The following is an 18,034-nucleotide window of genomic DNA, read 5'->3' as shown; positions in this document are numbered from 1 at the left end:
TTATATTCAGAGCCTCTTCTCTAAAGGGACTGATTTATCTCTTGATCAAAGGGAAGTGCCTATCCACTGCCTTTCTAACAAGAGAGAGTTCATGATCACTGCTTACCCAGCAGCATAGGAGAGATCGGCTATTTAGCAGTGAGCACAGGTCCTGAACTACGGGCAGTACCTGCTTCAGAGGAGAACTGGTAGCACTATCACCCAGCAGGAGATATACTTGGCGAGAGCTTTATACAGCTGTGGAGTCAGCTGGGATGCAGAGGCCAGGTCTTCCCTCATGTTTCCTGATGCCCCTTTTATTTCTGGTTGTTTCACCTTTCTCCCTCCTTGGGAACCAGCATAGCTTTTCCTCTGTGTTGCAGACTCTTTGAGTGAATTAACCCATTGGCCAATCTGTTGTCATCTACCACACAACAGAATTAACAGACTGTAGGTCCATCTGTAGAATTATTCAAGGCATCCATGCAAATTTTGCTCCTTTCTGTCTTCTGGCTGAAGTAACAGTTTTTGGCTATAGCCTGGAAGCTAGTTAGAGAGAGACTGTCTTCCACTTTGTTCATTACTTGATGTAGCATGGACTTCATCACTCTAGAGCTTCCAGGCACTATTTTGATGGAGATCATAAGCAGTTCTTCCTTCCCATACTTTCTAGAGGAAGACCCCTCAACAATATGCTGTTTCTGAATGTAAGCCCAGTTGTCCAGGAAAAATGCATAGCAGAATTGTTTTGCAGAAGCACTGTTAAGAAAAAATGAACTTCTCAGCTTTGATTTCCGGAATCTCTACAGGTCGTTCAGATTTTGTTAAATATAAGCTGTCTGCCCATGGATCATCTCCATATGTGTTCAGTCCCCTTGCTTTATGACAAGCACACCTCCAATAAGGCCTAGTAGATAGAGTTGTCTCTGAAAACCACTCCTGGGTACAGCAGCAAAACTACTCTTCCACCTCTGTTTCTGTGTTAGTCTCACTCCCAACAACACACCAAGTCATGACCACATTACATTTTATTACTATAAAAAACTTCACATTTTGTAATAAAATATATAACAAGAAATTGCCATCTTTAAGTAAACGGACCATTTATGTAAAAACACAGCTGTGAACTGTAGGCTTGAACTTAAGTCATGTCACCCAAGGTTCATTACCAGCTAGTGAGCAAATATCTGAGCAATCTCACACCCCATTAACAATAATCTCAGCTATGCTTAATTCCCTTCATTTGTACATCATGCAAAAATCTCCTTCGAAATTGCTTTACAGCTGACAATTAATACTTTATCAATTATGGTGCTATCCGTGCTCTTGCTCTGGCTACTAGAAATCCCAGTGGCAGATATGCTGCTCAGTCTTGCCTGAGTTGCATTAAAGTAACATCTTGAGGACTCTAGTTACAGTACTGTAACACACGGGGTGAATTCCTGTTTGCTACAGAGGAATTCTGTAAAATAAAAAGACTTCACACATTATGATAGGTGGCAAATAACTAAAATAACATATATATAAAAAGCTAAAAACATACTTAAATCAGAAACAGTGATAGATTCACAGAAGTACAGATGGCTTTGAGTTTAAAACATGATTCAGATTTCACCCCACACTGTGAAGAAAAATTGGGAAATGGTCCTACTAGTCAACATTTCTATAAGAAATACCAAAGTCACCTTTAATTGCATTGCAATAGGTAGTGATGGAGGTGACATTTTGTGTTTTTTAATTCCTTGCATCTTGTTGCCCAGAGATAACAAAAAGGAGGAACATATTATGCATATTTTGGTCATTTTATACCATTTGTTGCAATGTGGTTAGTGAACCTTCATAAATTACTTGTCAAAATCTTTGTCATTAGTATCTCCATCAACTACTGAATGTAAGTAATTGAGGGGAAAAACATAATTTATACTTGATTGAATGTGGCAGCAATATAAGATAAGACAGGGAATTAAAGGAACAAAATGATTTCCAGGTGAAAAAGCAGGGAGAATTTTAACATTCTGGAACATAAATCTTTGAATCAGACTTGTTATGTCTGTCTATTTCTGCAGGTATGAAGAAGTAGACTCCATTTATCGTTGAGTTATGCTGTCAGTTCTTGCAATTCTGTATTTGCATTCTCCTATTTCATAAACTGTGTTCTCCTTTTCTTAAAAGTCTCAGGTAAAACCAGTGCCTGCATAAAACACAGAGCTTACTGTGCAGGGGAAGCACTGTAGATCTGATATTGTAAGGCGTATGAAGTCTACATATTAAAAAGAATTGAACATTTTCTAGTCTCTTTCAGATGCTGTGATTCTGCAGCACCAGGAGACTTTTTTTTTCCTGTTAGAATCGTAATTTTTAAGCTAGTAATGTTTTTTTAAGACTTTTCCAGTAAAATTTAGAGTAGGGTGCGCTACTCTAAGACTTGCTTAATGTTGAATGGATTCTCTTTCCATTACTCCAACATGGAAACATCTCTAGTGCAGTTATTCACTGGCATTGTGAAAGAAAAATATTCCTGGATGAAAGAAAGTTACTGTAGCTTTCTCAGCAATTGCTTAATGATTATGTAATTTTTTCTCAAATGACACAATACCAGGAAGATCAAGAAGTCATCTTCAATGGTATCTGCACTTAAGAGAAGCTGAATATTAGAAATACTATTGCACTACTCCAGCAAGTTTGTAAATCCACACCTCTCTCTCCTTTTGTAGTGAGCATTATGATTAAGTACGAACAGAATTCTCATTTTCCCGATGCTATCTTTCTCCAAATGGGCTGCAGAGCAGAGATACCATGTCCACAAAAGGAATCTCATTTCTGAATGCATCTTCAAAGTGTCACTGCACTCACAGATCGCCGATGGCTTCCACAATTAAAATTCTTAGCTTTTCCTTTAGTTAGTTTGTCACCGTCCTGTCCAGGAGATGTTATTCCACTGGGTACTAGGGGGCAATGGCCAGAGAGAGGTCCTGCTGAAGAGTCTGTAGCAGTAGATTCTTCCTCTGCCCACCTGTTAAAGAAATAGTATCCTTCCTCATGTGCCCATTTCCTGAGAGGATTCACCTCAGAGGCCAAAAGTCCCTGACTTCCTGCATCCACCTGAGGCACAGATGCTGCTGCTGGATGTAAAAATGGTGAAAAACATAAGTGGCCGATGCTTTGGTCAAGGTCCTCATTAGGTGCTGGTGATGCTACAGGTGCATCAGAAGTAGTTTGTTTTCTTGACCTCAGTTTCTGTATCTCACAATCCCGTTGCCCTTTAGGAAGTTTATCTAACTGCTGAGCTTTCAGAATCAGGGATGCTCCAAGGGTTCCTCGAAGAGCAAAGATAAAGTACCTAATGAAAGAGAAAGACAATGGATTGTCTTAGCAGTGGGCTCCTCCCATAGTCTGCATTGTATAACACAAATCCTGTTGCTAATTTTCCAATGCTCTTCAGGCCTCTGGTAGACATCTTATACTTGGTAGTTGAAAGGGGGCTTCTGGATGTTAATGCAACTGTACACTTATCTTCACCTGTATGAAGTCAACTTCAAGCATATGAATACTAAATACGTGATGTTAGAACCATTTGGTCACTGAATATTGCAAGAAAGATACACAGAAGCTCGCTAAGAGATTCAGTATTTGTGGGGCTTGAGCTTATACTACTAAAACAGGCTAAAGAAAGAACCTTAAATGGATAGAAAACATAAAACCAGAAATTTAAAATCAGCTTGTGCATTTGCTCAGGAAGCAGTAAAAACAGCGTCCTACTTGCCAATGCAGGACAGAGAATTTATATAGCTGTATATTTTGTGCAGTGAGAGTACATACACCTCTCCACATCATGACGGTCTTATCTGAAAACCAAAGCCTCTTTCAAAACAAGATTTCTAATAGGGTTTGACCTTTACATACGTGACCTTTATACAGATTTTACAGCAAACATTGGGGCTCTTTGAAATTGAATTAATGAAAGTGTCATTCTTGCATCTGGCTGCTAAATACATACATAAATAAGCATATAATGTTAAAAATGCCAGCAAGTCAGACTGAGTACATAAGAGCTCTTAAAGCAATAGACTTCTCATTCCTCTCTGCATAAATTGGAATACAAAAATACATAGAATAATAGAATTGTTTGAGTTGGAAGGGATCTTTAAAGGTCACCTAGTCCAACTTCCCTGCAATGAGCAGGGACACCTATGGCTCAATTAAGTGCTCAGAGCCCCTCCAGCCTGACCTTGTGGGTCTGCAGGGACCACCACCTCTCTAGGCAACCTGTGCCAGTGCCTCACTGCCCTTATTGTAAAGAAAGAACTTTTTCCTTATAATCAGTCTGTAATAGCCATGCCAGTGGTCAGGCTCATACCATCTCAGACCTGAGAGCTGTACAGTTGCTAGTTACAGCTGGGCAGCTAAGAGAACAACTACAGAGAACCCAAGCCCACAAGGTATGGACCACATTTTGCTCTGTCCTTGCTCTCAAGTTGTTCTCTGTGTGTCTTCTGTGCAAGCCGCTGGCAGAATGAGTGGAAGGACGTCCCACCAACAGACTTTGCTTGCTGCTGCCCTTCCCACAGCCCTGCAGTGTGAGATATGCACTGCGATATGCTGGCACAGTCAAGTTGTAGCAGAACCCTGGGGCTGGATAGATATTCTGTGAACTGAGGACCCAGCAGAAAATAATCTTAGGTGTCTACATGATGGAACAGCAGTTTTCCAACTCTGAAGATAACAAGATACAAATCTTTAGGCTCAGTATTCTGCTGAGGAACCAACACTCCTAACCTTGCTGAATTTTCAATATGGATTCTTAAATTCTTAACAATGCATTTGATGCAGACCTGAGCAGAAAGCCCAGGGTCAAAAATGACACTGCGAATGTGGTCTGATAGGAAGACAAAAATCACACAGGAAAAGAAAGTCTGGAAAACGGTGCTCTGCCCAGAAAACATGAGACCTCACTGAACTGTGTGTTGTTTATCCTGACCTAAAGTTATATAACATAACATGAAATCACAAAGGCATCTCCGCTCAGCTGGGGAAGTAAAAGTAATTTGAAGAGAAATATTATTTTTCCTTAGAAAACTTCTTTAAGACAAAGTTAATACTCATATTTTAATTCTTTACAGCATTAAAAACAAGTGCTAAAAATGTTTTCTTCCAATGATTCTTCCAATTCCAGAATGCTGTGCTACTTCACGACAATTAGTACAAAAATAATACTAGCAAGTCACTCAAACAGATCCATTACTTTAATTGTCTAAGCAGAAATAAAACTTTTAAAATTAAAATTTAAGTTTTAAATTTAAGTTTTAGATGTGAAAAGTGGAACAGCTCAGGCAAAACATACCTTAAAGAATGATTAAGGTATTAAGCATTAAAAGTAGTAAGGTTACCATATACATATATGGTTTTCAAGCCAGCTTTTCTGTGGAAACTATCAAAGCAATTAACCTTCCTCCAAATATCATTTAACTTCGATTACTGTTATCACTACCATACCTGACTAGTGACACAGAATAAAACTAAGACTCTGGATTGGATGTAGAAAAATATTTGATACGGAAACATTCTTAAATTTGGCTTACTGATGCACTATAGTGTACAGAAGCAACAGAATACGTTCTGTAACTTTCAAAGCATATAGGAATATTTCAAAGACTTGCTTTCTAGCCTTCACCTGCTCTACCACATTGTGTTTTTCATAATGAACAATTATATAAAGTATTTGTACCAGTAAACTTTCAGCACCCAGAAAGAAAGGTTTTTTCACATGGGGAGATGAAGGCAGTAAGTGACTTATCTAGGGTTATATGACTGAATAAATTAACGATTCATGAGCCAGAAAGTTGAACCCAAGTTTCTGACTTCTAGACCAACAACCTATCTTTGCACAGCATGTGTGCCTCACATATCTCCTATCTATGTGCATCCTTATTGCTATTTCACTCAAATGCCTACAAATTCACAAAATGAAAACTGAGAAAAAAGGAGTGCTTTGCTCAAACCTTGGCAAGAGTGCGATGGCTGGGGTGATAAGACACAGTAAATAGAAGCTGGGCTCTGAAAGCTGTTTCTCCATTATCCAGTAGGGGTCGGTGGGAGGGTTGCAGGCCACGCACACGGCATTGTAGATCAGAGAGAAGACAAGGTAAATTACCACGCTCCCAATTATCGTGATCCAGTGGAACAGTGTCTGTAAGAACAAAAGACCATAAAATGACCATAATACATTTGAGACACTGACCCTGAGTACAAGACAGTACACAAAAAAAGACTAGAAAGCAGGTACCCAATAAATCCATCCTCTTGAAGAGTGCAGGCCAAATACCTGGAAATTTACTTATGAGACAATAGTGACAACTGTTACAGTTCTTGAAGCAACATATTCTGCTCTTGTTACTGAAATATGCAAAAGTGGTGTACTGTCCAGTCCAAAGGCAAAGCAGAAGTGGATTTTCTTTCTACACTTATAAAGCTATTACCCTGAGGCTGATAATAAATTCTGACATATTGTGAAGTCTCACTGCATATGTTATTTACTTTTTGTGATGCAGAATTAACCTAAAAGACTCTGAAAGAAAACTCTTTGCCCATATAATATGTTATATTCAGAAAATAAAAAATAGTCACGTGGATAGGACAGGCTAAACACGTACCCATGTTTTCATTTCTAGAGCCTGGTGCAAGAGGATGGTCAGGAGGGAAACAGTATTGATGGGGTTTCCAAAGGAAAACACATCGATGTCAGAATCCTTGTATGCCTAGAAAACAGGCAAGTAGACTGCGATGAACCTTGACTTTTCAGAAGATAGTTTTTCTTTCTTTTTTTTTTTTTTTTTCCACAGAGGATTGGAGACTGAGGATATGAATGACCCCTGTACTTACCAAATAGGGGACAAAGAAGCAGACAAGGCTTTGATAGAAGGCATCCAACATTGTAATAATAAAAGTCGACAGCTTGTATATCTGTAGGAGTTTACAGACAACAGTCATTATGATGGCATGAACATTTCTGATCTGTCCTGCAGATATATTTGTTTGTTTTTCTTCTGCTCAGCTACTCATTATAGCTAACTGGTCTCTCTTCATGAGCAAATGCCTCTTGAACAGGTGATTTAGAGCAAAGACTTATCCCTGAGCAGACATTTTCTCTTTGTTAACTAGACAGTAAGATTACTGGGAAGATTAGCCAGTCAGCTAGGGGTTGTAAAGTGGAATATAATCACTGCTTCCATCCTTCCCCAAAGGATCCCATTCCTCAAATTCTTTTTCAAAAACAGCTCTTCCTGTAGAGTTGGATGAAATTAATTTGTTTTAAGGATCCTTCCCTTGAAGCATCTATTTTACACCATTTTAATTTGACTGCAAGGCGTATTTAAACTTATCTAGAGAGCTGTGATACCACAAACATTCTGGGAGCGACAGAAGGAAAGATCCTACTGTTTCAAGGTAGACGTAATGTCAAATCAGAAATAATGACCTCTTCACAATGACATATGTGAGGTTCAAGAGCTCTTAAGAAGGGAAGTCCTAAAAAAATCATCACCACATTCTGCACTCCCTTGACTAGATTTTTCTAAAAATTACTAAACGTGATGTGAACCCCAAAGTACTTGTTAGTGATAAAAAACACAGTCCGTGATAAGGAAAGTAACTACTATGAGAAGGAACAGTTCCTAACTACCCTGCAATTTTGTGATCTAAAACAAAGAACACATCAAATTTTGTCTGTTTTCATTTTTATAATTTCCAATTGAAAATATTAAGACAATTTGCAAATATGTTTTACTGTATATACAAACTCACACACATGCACATATATGAATATATGCATTTGTCACAAGCATACAGAGATTAAACCAGTTTTCTAAACCTGACAGACAATGTGGGGAAAAAACTTAATGCAATCTTACACGTATATTTTCTGAGCATTACCATTTCTGACAGTTTAAAGTAGAAGAACTAAATAAATGAAACACCTTTGGCTTGGAATAACCTGAACACCTAACTCTGACATAAACCTTTATATATTTAACAGATCTGTTTCTGAACACAAGAGTAGAAAATAAAAGTCTAGCTGTTCACTGATTTAAGGATTTACATTTCCTTTCAGTGTGCTGCAGTCTTTTAAAGAAGATTTTTTTCTGTATGTTGAGACGGTTTGAAACACCAAATCTCAGCAGAGTTCAATCAGGAACCAGCCAAACTATTTCAACCCCCATTTGTTATATTTCTCTTTTTAATCACTCGTTCTTTTTTTTTGTCATTTAGAACTTTTCTATATATGGTGTGTTTATATGTAATACACACACACGTATTTGCTCCATCATCTTTTCTTCACATCAGAAACAACAAATACAGGTCTGATTTACTAGTATACCACTTTATTTATTATAGTGCAGCATACTCATACCAAATCAGATTGCTCAATATATTTAATGGCAGAATAAATCCTTCCATTTACGTCTTCCAACCATGAACAAGCACCCAGACTTACTCCCAAGATGAAACTTCAGTTGTTAGGAATTAACAGTTGTTAAATTAAAAGTTGTTAGAAATTAGCTAAGGAATTAGGAGCTCTTCTGATAGTTACAATTAACCCTTCTTTTTGTGGCTATCAGTAAAATAGAACATATAAATAGATCATTTGGTTCCAGTTGAGTCTGAAACTCTTCCCTCCCTTCTCACAAAACCACTGTCATCTTTTGGCTTACCAAGCAGTTACTTCAGGAATCAAGACATACCTCTGAATTCTGCCCATTCTTGTATAACTCAGGCAAGCTCAGGAGTGTTTCTGCAGAAACATCTCTATCCAGAACTCCAAAGACCAGAGGGGGCAATGAGGTGAAGAAAAGATTGAAAAATATCATCTGCCAATAATCTATCATTGTGTTGCCTGAGAACCCGCAGAAGAACTGGTACCAGAAGAGCAGGTTGACGTAGCTCTGTGGGGAGAAGCAAGTACAAACCCAATGCTCTGTTACAAGCTGAACAGTTGCTCATCATATGTGCAAAAGCACATCCACATCCCCTCATGTTGATGTACTTTCTCTTTGGGTTGTGAAGGCAGTGGAGATACACATTTCCTGTGGCTTCTCCTTTATGCTCTCCTCCGTCTCCCACTACGTTATTCCCCACTCTGAAAGCATGTGTGGACCCTTTAGTTTGCAATGCACAGGTAGTTTACACCTCCCACAGTCCCATCAAAGAAGCTTACGAAGCACATTGGTTGTTAACACAGTTTCCAAAGAATACATTATTGTAGTTAAAGATGCTTTCAGTAGACATCTCTGCATGCTGTTCCATAAGGCAGTATATCTTAAGGGACTGCTTCACACTGACCCACTGTGATACAGCTTTATAAAAGCTGTTAGGTTTCTTAAAGAAAATATCAGAGAATAATTAAACAAATTGTTCACAGCTCTGAGTGCCAGTCTTTAAAATCCTTTTACAGGCTTGCTGTCAGTGTGGAATCAAAGGCCTCCTACTCCCTAATGGTACCAAGGAGATAATAGAACAGCAGCATCCTTGTCTGGAGAGCTATTTCACATTGCAATTTCCTTTGAACTGTGAAAGGGTGCCCAGTTAGGAAAAAGAAAATTTTCCATTTCCATTGCAAATGTTAACACCGACAGGACATAATCTTATTCAAAATTATATATATATATATATATAAAAAAATATGGATGCTTTGAATTCTTAGTAAATACCCTTTCATGCTCACAGTACATTTCATGTTGGACAGACTTGTTTGCACAGTCTTGCAGAAACAGTACTGCTGTCAGTTTTATCCACTTTACATTATTCTTCAATGCGCCATTAATTTGCATATACATTAAATTTTTAATAAAAATGCCAGATATGACTGCATCATTGCTTGCAAGTGGTTCCTATCAAATTAAATGCAAAAAAATCAGGTTTCACTGGCAATCGTTTCTTAGTACAGAGTCATCTTCTGTATTCCAGCACTAATAATCTGCTGCTCCTTATGCAAATTTTATTTTGAGACTCATGGGTATTATTAATAAAGTTTCTTGAACTGCTATATAGAATTACGAAACCTTGAGTTCCTTTTTCCCCATGGAATAACACTATTTCAATAGATATTTAGATTCCATATTTCTCTCAATTCTTTATGCAGCTCATTACTAAGATGGAAATAGCAAACCCTAAACTTCTGCAAAGTGGAGAGGCAGGAATTGCAGTTTCATAAAAAAATAAGAGAGCAATGTCTTCAAAAACAAACCTAAACCAGTCCTTTACTTAGCGCTTGCTAGGACGAAAGCTTCCAGAATTTTCATCACCTTACCACATTTTTGTAGAAAAAGTAAATCACCATCTTTGCCAGGCGAGTGTAACACCAATGTCCATGGACGAGAAGCAGCTTTTTGAGATGCTTAAATCGGGATATTGCGAAGTCACTAGCCATCACAGCCTTCATTAAAAAGAACAGAAGTTACTTTACAATATATCTTTATCTCCCATCCAGCGAGATGGAATCTGTATATGGACTTTGAAACAGTTTTCTACTACTTCACATTGTAATAAAAATAATTGAGAAATTTCTTTATCTGCAGAATTCTCCATCTGATGTAAATAAGGAAAGGGATATGTGGCAAAGAATCTGAGGCAGAAAACACTGAAAATCAGCAAAATCTGAAAATGCTATAGCAGAGAGTGTTCAGAGACCAGATGCTAACCTAAAAGTGGACAGGCATCTGCTAATTTTCCAGGCTTATGAGCAAATACTTATTTCTCCATGCATGCTAATTGTTGGCTCAAACTCTCTTTTTTTATCTAGACTCGCAATTATGGACTGCATATTCTTTTATGACAGTAATGATGCCAACCTGCTTCTTTAATGTGGCACTCAGACTACAAGGCTGCTAGAAAACTTATTAATGAGCAAGGGCCTATTTGACAAAAGAGAAGGGGAAGTGAACTGAAGGGATACCTGCATGCCTTCTTGGCCAGATATTCCAATTCCAACATCAGCTGCTTGAATCATACTTACATCATTTGCACCATCACCTAGGAAGGGAAGACAGAAGTAAATAAAGGCACAAGAAAGGGTGCTTAACATGCCTATGCTATAGCTAAAAAACAAAACAAAACAAAAACAAACAAACAAACAAACAAAAACCCCAACCACAGCTGTGCTGTTAAATGTAGGCTATTCAGTTGTAACACGTATCTTCATTAGGGTAACTGATGGCATCAAGCAAGAATGACCTCTACGTTCTGATCTTGGTTGGAACATCCTCCTCAGCCTGCCACTAGAACCAGCTGGCTGGTGGCATGGACACCCGGACACCATCTACATCTGCACTGTTTTGTACATTTATGCTTGGTGAACTCCATATGCTCAACAACATGCTTTGCAGCACTGTATTTCACTGAATTCTTTGAATTATATGACAAATTTTATTGCAATTGACAATGTAACAAGCCAATTTCAGGAGTTATTCTGCTCCTTTCAACTTTCAGCAATATGTTGAATACACAACCAAATTTCCATGGAAAGAAACAGCAATGATTGCCTGCAATGTGGAGACTGTGAATTAGGTTACCTGGTAAAGCAAATGAAATGGAGTGGAAGGCTGAAACTTTGCATTTTGAAATCTGAGGCAAAGCAAGAAATTTAATATACCAGGCTCTTCCTTCTCTGATATGCCTTGTTTGGTCCACAGAGATGTACTTTTTAGTTTTAAGTCATAAAAATCAATTCTGCAAGGATTTTAGTGGGATCACTTACCAACAGTGAGCAGGAAACTCAACACATTTCACATTATTTGAAGGTAAAAAGCAAAGGAGTCAATGTTTAATGCTACTCTGGGAATAATGCTGTTTTCACCAGCTGGGAAAATCTGACAGGAAAAGGCCTTTGTGAAAACACAAAACAGTAACTATTTCTGACTGCTTTGCTTCCCTAGGTGAGTGGATTCCACGGGGAATGTGTACGTATGTTTGCACTGCTGTGCTTGAAAGGGACTACTGGGAGTTACGGAACATGGAGTGCTTTCATCTTGTTCAAATGGGGGTTGTATTTGTTCACTGAGAGCTAAAGGAGGACTTCCATGTGCTTATCGGTCAGGAAAGACTATTCAGTACTTGTTTTCCACTGTGTCTATCCAAGGGGAGTTAGAAGTAGCTCACACAATGTACACATTCCATGAGTTTTCATAACTCACAGGGAAAGAACCCACTTCCCTCTTTCTACTGTAAGATTCCAAAGAGTGGTACCTATGGACAGGGTCATCACTTTGAGCTGCCTCCGCACCAGCTTGACCACCATGCTCTTCTGCAGCGGGGTGGAACGGCAGCACAGCACCGAGCGGCAGAGCCGCGCCAGCTCCAGGAACCGCTCCTCCAGACCCCCCTGCAGGATAATGTCCAGTGTTCTTCCGTCAATCACCAGCCCAAATTCAGGGCCAGGCGTCTCAGAGGCTGGTAAAGATGTTGGGATAAAGCCAAAAAGTTTCCTTCGTGGTTTTTCAACCTCATAATTCTTCCTCACTTCTTCCAAGGTTAAATTCAAGAGCGATTCACAAGTTTCCTGTGAGAAAACAGAAGTGTTGCTAGAAATAGTTATCTCCATCTCCCTTCACAGCACAGCACCTTACAGAGCGTGTGTTTGTATAATCGTGCCAGTGGGTTGGAGCCTATCAGATGAACATTGGGGAAAACCGACTGAGAAAGGCACTAATTCATCAGATTGGAGATTATTCCAGTGATGACATCAAATCCTTCAGTGAAAACACTGCACATCTTATCAGGTAGTTAACTACAAGAAGAAATTATTTCAAAACAGAATATAAGCTCCCTTCAGGAGGACATATTTCTATTTGCAATGCTGAGAGCTCAGAAAGAAGAAAAAAATCTTTTTTTTTTTTGTTAAAGGTGATTTTTTTAAAACAAGCTCTGATGTGAATGATTTGAGATAGTCCAGCTCTTGCTTCCCTCAGAAATAAATGATGGCAGAGAAACAAGACGTTCAGCTGTTCAAAATTACTCAGTAACTTTGACAGTTTGGCCTTCTGTAGGTCACAAATCAGGTCTGAGTCAAAGGGACAGAAATAAAGCTTTGTATTACACAGTTCTGTGCCTAAGACACAAGCTAAGCCTTTCTCTGTTAGCAAACTTGCCTCATTTTGGATCAGAGCCCCTTTTCACATGCACACAACCAGAGTGGATGCAGCATCCCATACCGATTGATGGGGGCACTTTTACTGCTCCCCTACAGATCTCCCAATTTGGTGCACCACCATCAAAAAGACACTACAACGATCTAAAAGTTATTTTGCTGCCTGTTAGTGCTAAAAGTCCTCCTTCTGTGGCACAGTACTGAATACCTGAGGAGCTAATCACTCCTTTTCCTACCTTTTTGTCAGCTTTATTGAGTGATGATTCAGTTCTGAAACGTTTTTTTCACTTTATGTTGCATAAGGTAGATGTGTAGGATGTTTGCAAGATTTAAATTACACTTCAGTGGGAGGTTCTGGAATCAAATGTTCCTCTGACACCTAATAAAGAGCTGCATCTAGCCTGCACGCTGAAATCTCCCAAAAATATTGAAGCGACATCATCTTTCTGCAAGCAAACCAAAAATTGTATGGGAAATTCCAGGATTGCCGGGGTTTTCATTTTTAAATGAATCCCTCCAAACTGCCTGCTTGGGTTGTTTCTTATGGAATATGGCTAATTTCCAGCATTTCAATAAGCTGCTGGGCTTAGGGCTGGAAAGACTGTCCTTTCCCACTGTCGCTGTGGTTCCCCAACTGCCACTCTTGCAATTGTCTCCTCTTGTTGTTGAGCCTCACATCTTCCACACATTCTTCAGCACTAGAAGAGGTTGGGTAAAATTATCTGGGATTTCTTGATGCAGTGCTCAAAATTGATTCAGACAGCAAAATGAAAAGCAGGCAAAGATGCTAAGATATTCCAAGCTCTTGAATTCAGAATCCTCAAGGGGAAGAACTTGGACATGAACAAAGATGAACTTCTGGCAGAAAATTACCCACAGGTATAAAGAAGCACTGTGGTATTTTCCACCTGAATCCACTTCAACTATAATATTCTATTAACCCCCATCAAATGCTTTTTACTTCAATGGGTATTTAGTTTAAGAGTTAACTTTATCAAAATTAATGGGCTTTTGTGAAAGGAGAAACCTTTGTTTGCATCATTTGTTTTCCCCCACTGCAGCTATCAGAAAGCGTCCCAGAATTTGTGCCCTTGGCTTCATTTTGAATCACATATATTCATGCAAGCACCTATGTGCATGCAGCGTGCACCTGCCCCAGCCTGATGGCCCTGTTGGGAGCTGTAGGTGGGCACACGTAACTGTTTCCTGGAGGCGGGGTGGTGCTGCTTGCAGCATCCCCCCTCTGACAGAAACCATCTTCTAATTTCCATCCTAAATATATTCATTCTGCCTTCCGTTAAAGCAGATATGCGTATCAAATGAAATTACACATTGAAGCAAGGAATGCATTCCGTGCCAAATTCCATATCATCTTTGTGTGTTTCCCTATTTCCGTGACATTAAAAGAGAGAGACATTTGCATAGGATTTTATTCCTTTTTGGAGAGCTACAAGCTGCAGACAAAAGAAGCTAGAAAGTAGGCCATCTAACTGTTCTATACAATTGCCTATCATAAGAAAAACAGTCAGTATTTTAACATTATTTAATTATCCTCACAATAGCTTTATGGAGAAAATCAAGCTTGGATTAGGAATCTATCTTCCATGGGGAGAAAAATGGAGGAAAGCACGACAAGTGATTTGCCCAGAAAGAAGCCCTGCCTTCTCCCTTTGACCTCCTACCTACAAAAAGGCTTTTCTCTTGACAGCTGTCATTGCTGCTGAGTGCGGCTCACAAGTGAATGCTGCACGAAGAGGACAGAGCAGCACTGTGCTGCACCTTACAGCACATGGGGCTGTGTGGTAAGAAAGCATTAACAACAAAATAAGGATGAGGACAGCACAGATGGCCTTTTGGACATTAGAAACAGTAAAGGCTGGCTTCCCCTTTGCAATTGGTTCTGGCTGAGCCGCAATGCTTGAACTTGCTCATCCCTAAGTCTGCCTCTCAAAGCCATCTGCCTTGCCAGGATGCCTGGAGGAATGAGACGTGAAGCTGTGCACCGTGGTGGACATTCCACTTGCTGAAAGCGATGGTTTCTGTGGTACCCTACTAACGTTGCTTCAAAATCTGCAAAAGCAAGAGCTGTTTTTCTAAAGCTTTTATTTCTCACTGTCCTTAATGGCATCTACTTTCAATTTTGTTGAAAGTTTCTCTATTTCTCTTCTCTGTCCAGGTGGTTTTAGGAATAGCCATAGATTGCACTACTGATTGTTCTCTGTATTTTCACAAGTCACAGGAACTGCCAGTAATGACCTTCAAGTGATTACTTTCATTTTGGAGCATGTTTGCTTTTCCCACCGTCTGACCTTCTCGTTGCCCATGGAAATTCAGGGAATATCTGTGTGCAATTACAACTAAGCGTACCATGATGGAGTGTCAATAAAGTCACTGCATCTTCAACCACTCCACAGGAACTATATTTAGGTATGTGAGAAGGTGAAGTGATTCTTACTCAAAAAGATACTTCTGTTCACTAATATATTTCTGATTCAGCCTAACCCTATTTGAGAACATGCAACTAAAAAGTTCTGAATTCCATTAAATCTGCAACTGCATTTTTTTTCCCAGACTGACTCATGCAAGTACTTTCTAAAAGCCCAAATTCCTACAGATATCACCTGGATTTATAATACCACTGCAGTTGAAATTTCCATTGCAATGTGAAAAGACAACTATCGATGCTATGAAGGAATCAGACACTGCATTTATCAGGACTGCATGTATAAGGAATCACAACTGCGTGTCTTATAAAACTACTGTCTTTATAAAGCTCACTGGGGAGGTCATTTTTAGAAAAGACAGTCTTTATTTGGGAAACTCATTTTATTTTAAGTGAACTAAATTATACATGACTGTCCTGTGTTCCAGCTCATTCTGTTATATGTGGTCTAGAGAGTATGTGACCTGATGCAGTTTCATGGACTTAGCTGTGTTTTCTTGTGGTGACTGCAGCCTAAAGCAAAACAGTGTCAAGCTGCAAGCTGTGAAGGAATGGAGAGACAGCACACTCCATTTCTCTGTACTCACCTTATTTTCTGTGTTAATGGTGAAGACGGTGTCCCTTTGGTCCAGGAGCTTACAGGAATACGCAATGTTAACTGCTGTTTCCTGTTTGTCTCCTGTCAGCACCCAGATCTGTATCCCAGCTTCTCGAAGCGCAGCAATAGTGTCAGGCACTCCATCTTGCAGCCGATCTTCAATCCCTGTTGCTCCTGGGCAAACAGGAGAAGAAGACGTGAACTGATTTTCTCTCATTTGTAAAGCATGTTGCTTTCTTTTTCTTAAAGAAAAATGATTCAGTCATTATCCTGAGCTTATAAAGAGTTGAATCAATATATTGTCCAGCAAATAAACACACAGGCACAAAATCTGCATTTGGATTAAGACCTAAATCTGTCATCAATCAAATTCTGGCTCTTCATTTTACTTGATGCTAGAACAATGCATTTCATTTCTTCTTAATAATCCAAAATGACAATGTACTGGCAGAGGAATTACTCCATATGCATTTTTAAAGTACTGCATCAAGCCCCATAAAAGCAACCAGGAAAGATGAACTTTGGCTATTTAAATGAATGCTATCTTCTTGCCAAGTTAGAGGCTCCACTCATCAAAGGGAAAAGCAAAAGTATAGGAAGTTTTCTTCTTTAAAATGTGCAAACTTAAAAACAGATACCACACTCATCCTAGCCCCAAATCACCACCTGAATGTTAAAATACTCTTCTTATCTCTTCCACTAGAGGTCACTTTGGAGATGTTATGAACATGGTGTATTATAGATATTGATTCAAGCTAAAATAACAGTTTTTGTGAAATGAAGTATGAATGCACACAGCCTTCAGAGTCAGCAAAGGTAACACATTCTGACAAGACCTACATTACTTCTTATGTCATTCTGCTTATGGCATTTAATGTTATTCTGCTTATGGCATTTAATGTTATTACTCTAATTTTTTTAAATCATTGCAGAGATTATGAGAAGCCATAATGCCACTAGTTTGTAATCACAGAAATTCAGCATAACAAAGATTCTATTCACAGAAAGATGAGAATGGGGTGAATCTGAAAAGCCAAGTCTTAAAGACCAAAATATTTGGAAAAATGAAGAAAAAAAGCACTGAAATGCTCTGCAATTTAACAGAGTAATGTGAATGCGAAAAAGATACTACAGTGATGGATGATGCACAAGTACCAGAGAGGTAACTTTTAACATGAAATATCACTATTTTACAAAATTCAGAAAGCAAACATGACAGTGAAATGATGGCAGGAATTTGCTAGCAAGAATGTCTTCGTGCAGTTACCATTTTTTATAATGCAGTTCTAGAATAGAAATTCCCTTGGAATTCATGCTCAAAAATAAACTTAATATATAACATTTTATAGGTTTATCTGAGGACACAAATGCTATCAAATTATGGGAACTTCATTATCTAACATGTCAGCAGAGCTGCAGTAACAGCTGATGAACATGTTCTTTGCTCATAGCACATGAAAGTTTCAGTACACCTTTTCAAAGTTACTGCTACTCAAAATGTGTAAGAATTTGTTTAAACACCATCACTGGATTGTGTACTCCTGCCCTGAGATTTTCAAACCTCAGAGGAAGCCTTTTTTATATAAACTAGTATAAGCTGTTGTCTGTCTGATTGCCAAGAATATCGCAGGAGAGCAAGTGATACTTCATGCAATGACAATTCATATTTTTAGCTACCCAGCAAGGTGAGTTTGGTCTCCAGATGCTGTGCTGTCTCCATTAACAGCTCATCTCTGTTGTCAATTGCAGCTTCTGCCTCCTGACGAAAATTGGCCCATTTTTGAAAGTCATCCTCACTCAAGACCTGCATAACAGAATTTAAGCAGAACTCATTTTAATTTTAAATAAGAGGAGAAGGATGTCGACACTCTAGATT

General features: G+C 38.9%; 1 protein-coding gene across 2 annotated transcripts in view; it reads right to left on the bottom strand.

The window, feature by feature from the left end:
* Window positions 1-989: 989 nt before the first annotated feature.
* The window catches only part of ATP10B (ATPase phospholipid transporting 10B (putative)), a 153,983-nt gene continuing 136,938 nt past the window's right edge, over window positions 990-18,034 (bottom strand). For both annotated transcript variants that reach the window (XM_025154911.3, XM_004944808.5), the window contains 10 exons: window positions 17,836-17,962; window positions 16,148-16,332; window positions 12,217-12,529; window positions 10,928-11,004; window positions 10,283-10,408; window positions 8,718-8,918; window positions 6,859-6,939; window positions 6,630-6,734; window positions 5,979-6,166; window positions 990-3,319 (listed from right to left, as the gene is read on the bottom strand). In XM_025154911.3, the coding sequence (XP_025010679.2) occupies window positions 2,812-3,319; window positions 5,979-6,166; window positions 6,630-6,734; window positions 6,859-6,939; window positions 8,718-8,918; window positions 10,283-10,408; window positions 10,928-11,004; window positions 12,217-12,529; window positions 16,148-16,332; window positions 17,836-17,962 (1,911 nt within the window). In that variant the 3' untranslated portion in view covers window positions 990-2,811. The remainder of the gene's footprint in view (window positions 3,320-5,978; window positions 6,167-6,629; window positions 6,735-6,858; window positions 6,940-8,717; window positions 8,919-10,282; window positions 10,409-10,927; window positions 11,005-12,216; window positions 12,530-16,147; window positions 16,333-17,835; window positions 17,963-18,034) is intronic.

Source organism: Gallus gallus, chromosome 13 (genome assembly GCF_016699485.2).
Source record: "Gallus gallus isolate bGalGal1 chromosome 13, bGalGal1.mat.broiler.GRCg7b, whole genome shotgun sequence".
Taxonomy (NCBI): domain Eukaryota; kingdom Metazoa; phylum Chordata; class Aves; order Galliformes; family Phasianidae; genus Gallus; species Gallus gallus.
The sequence above is the reverse complement of the archived record's forward strand: the minus strand, read 5'-3'. Positions and strand labels throughout refer to the sequence as shown.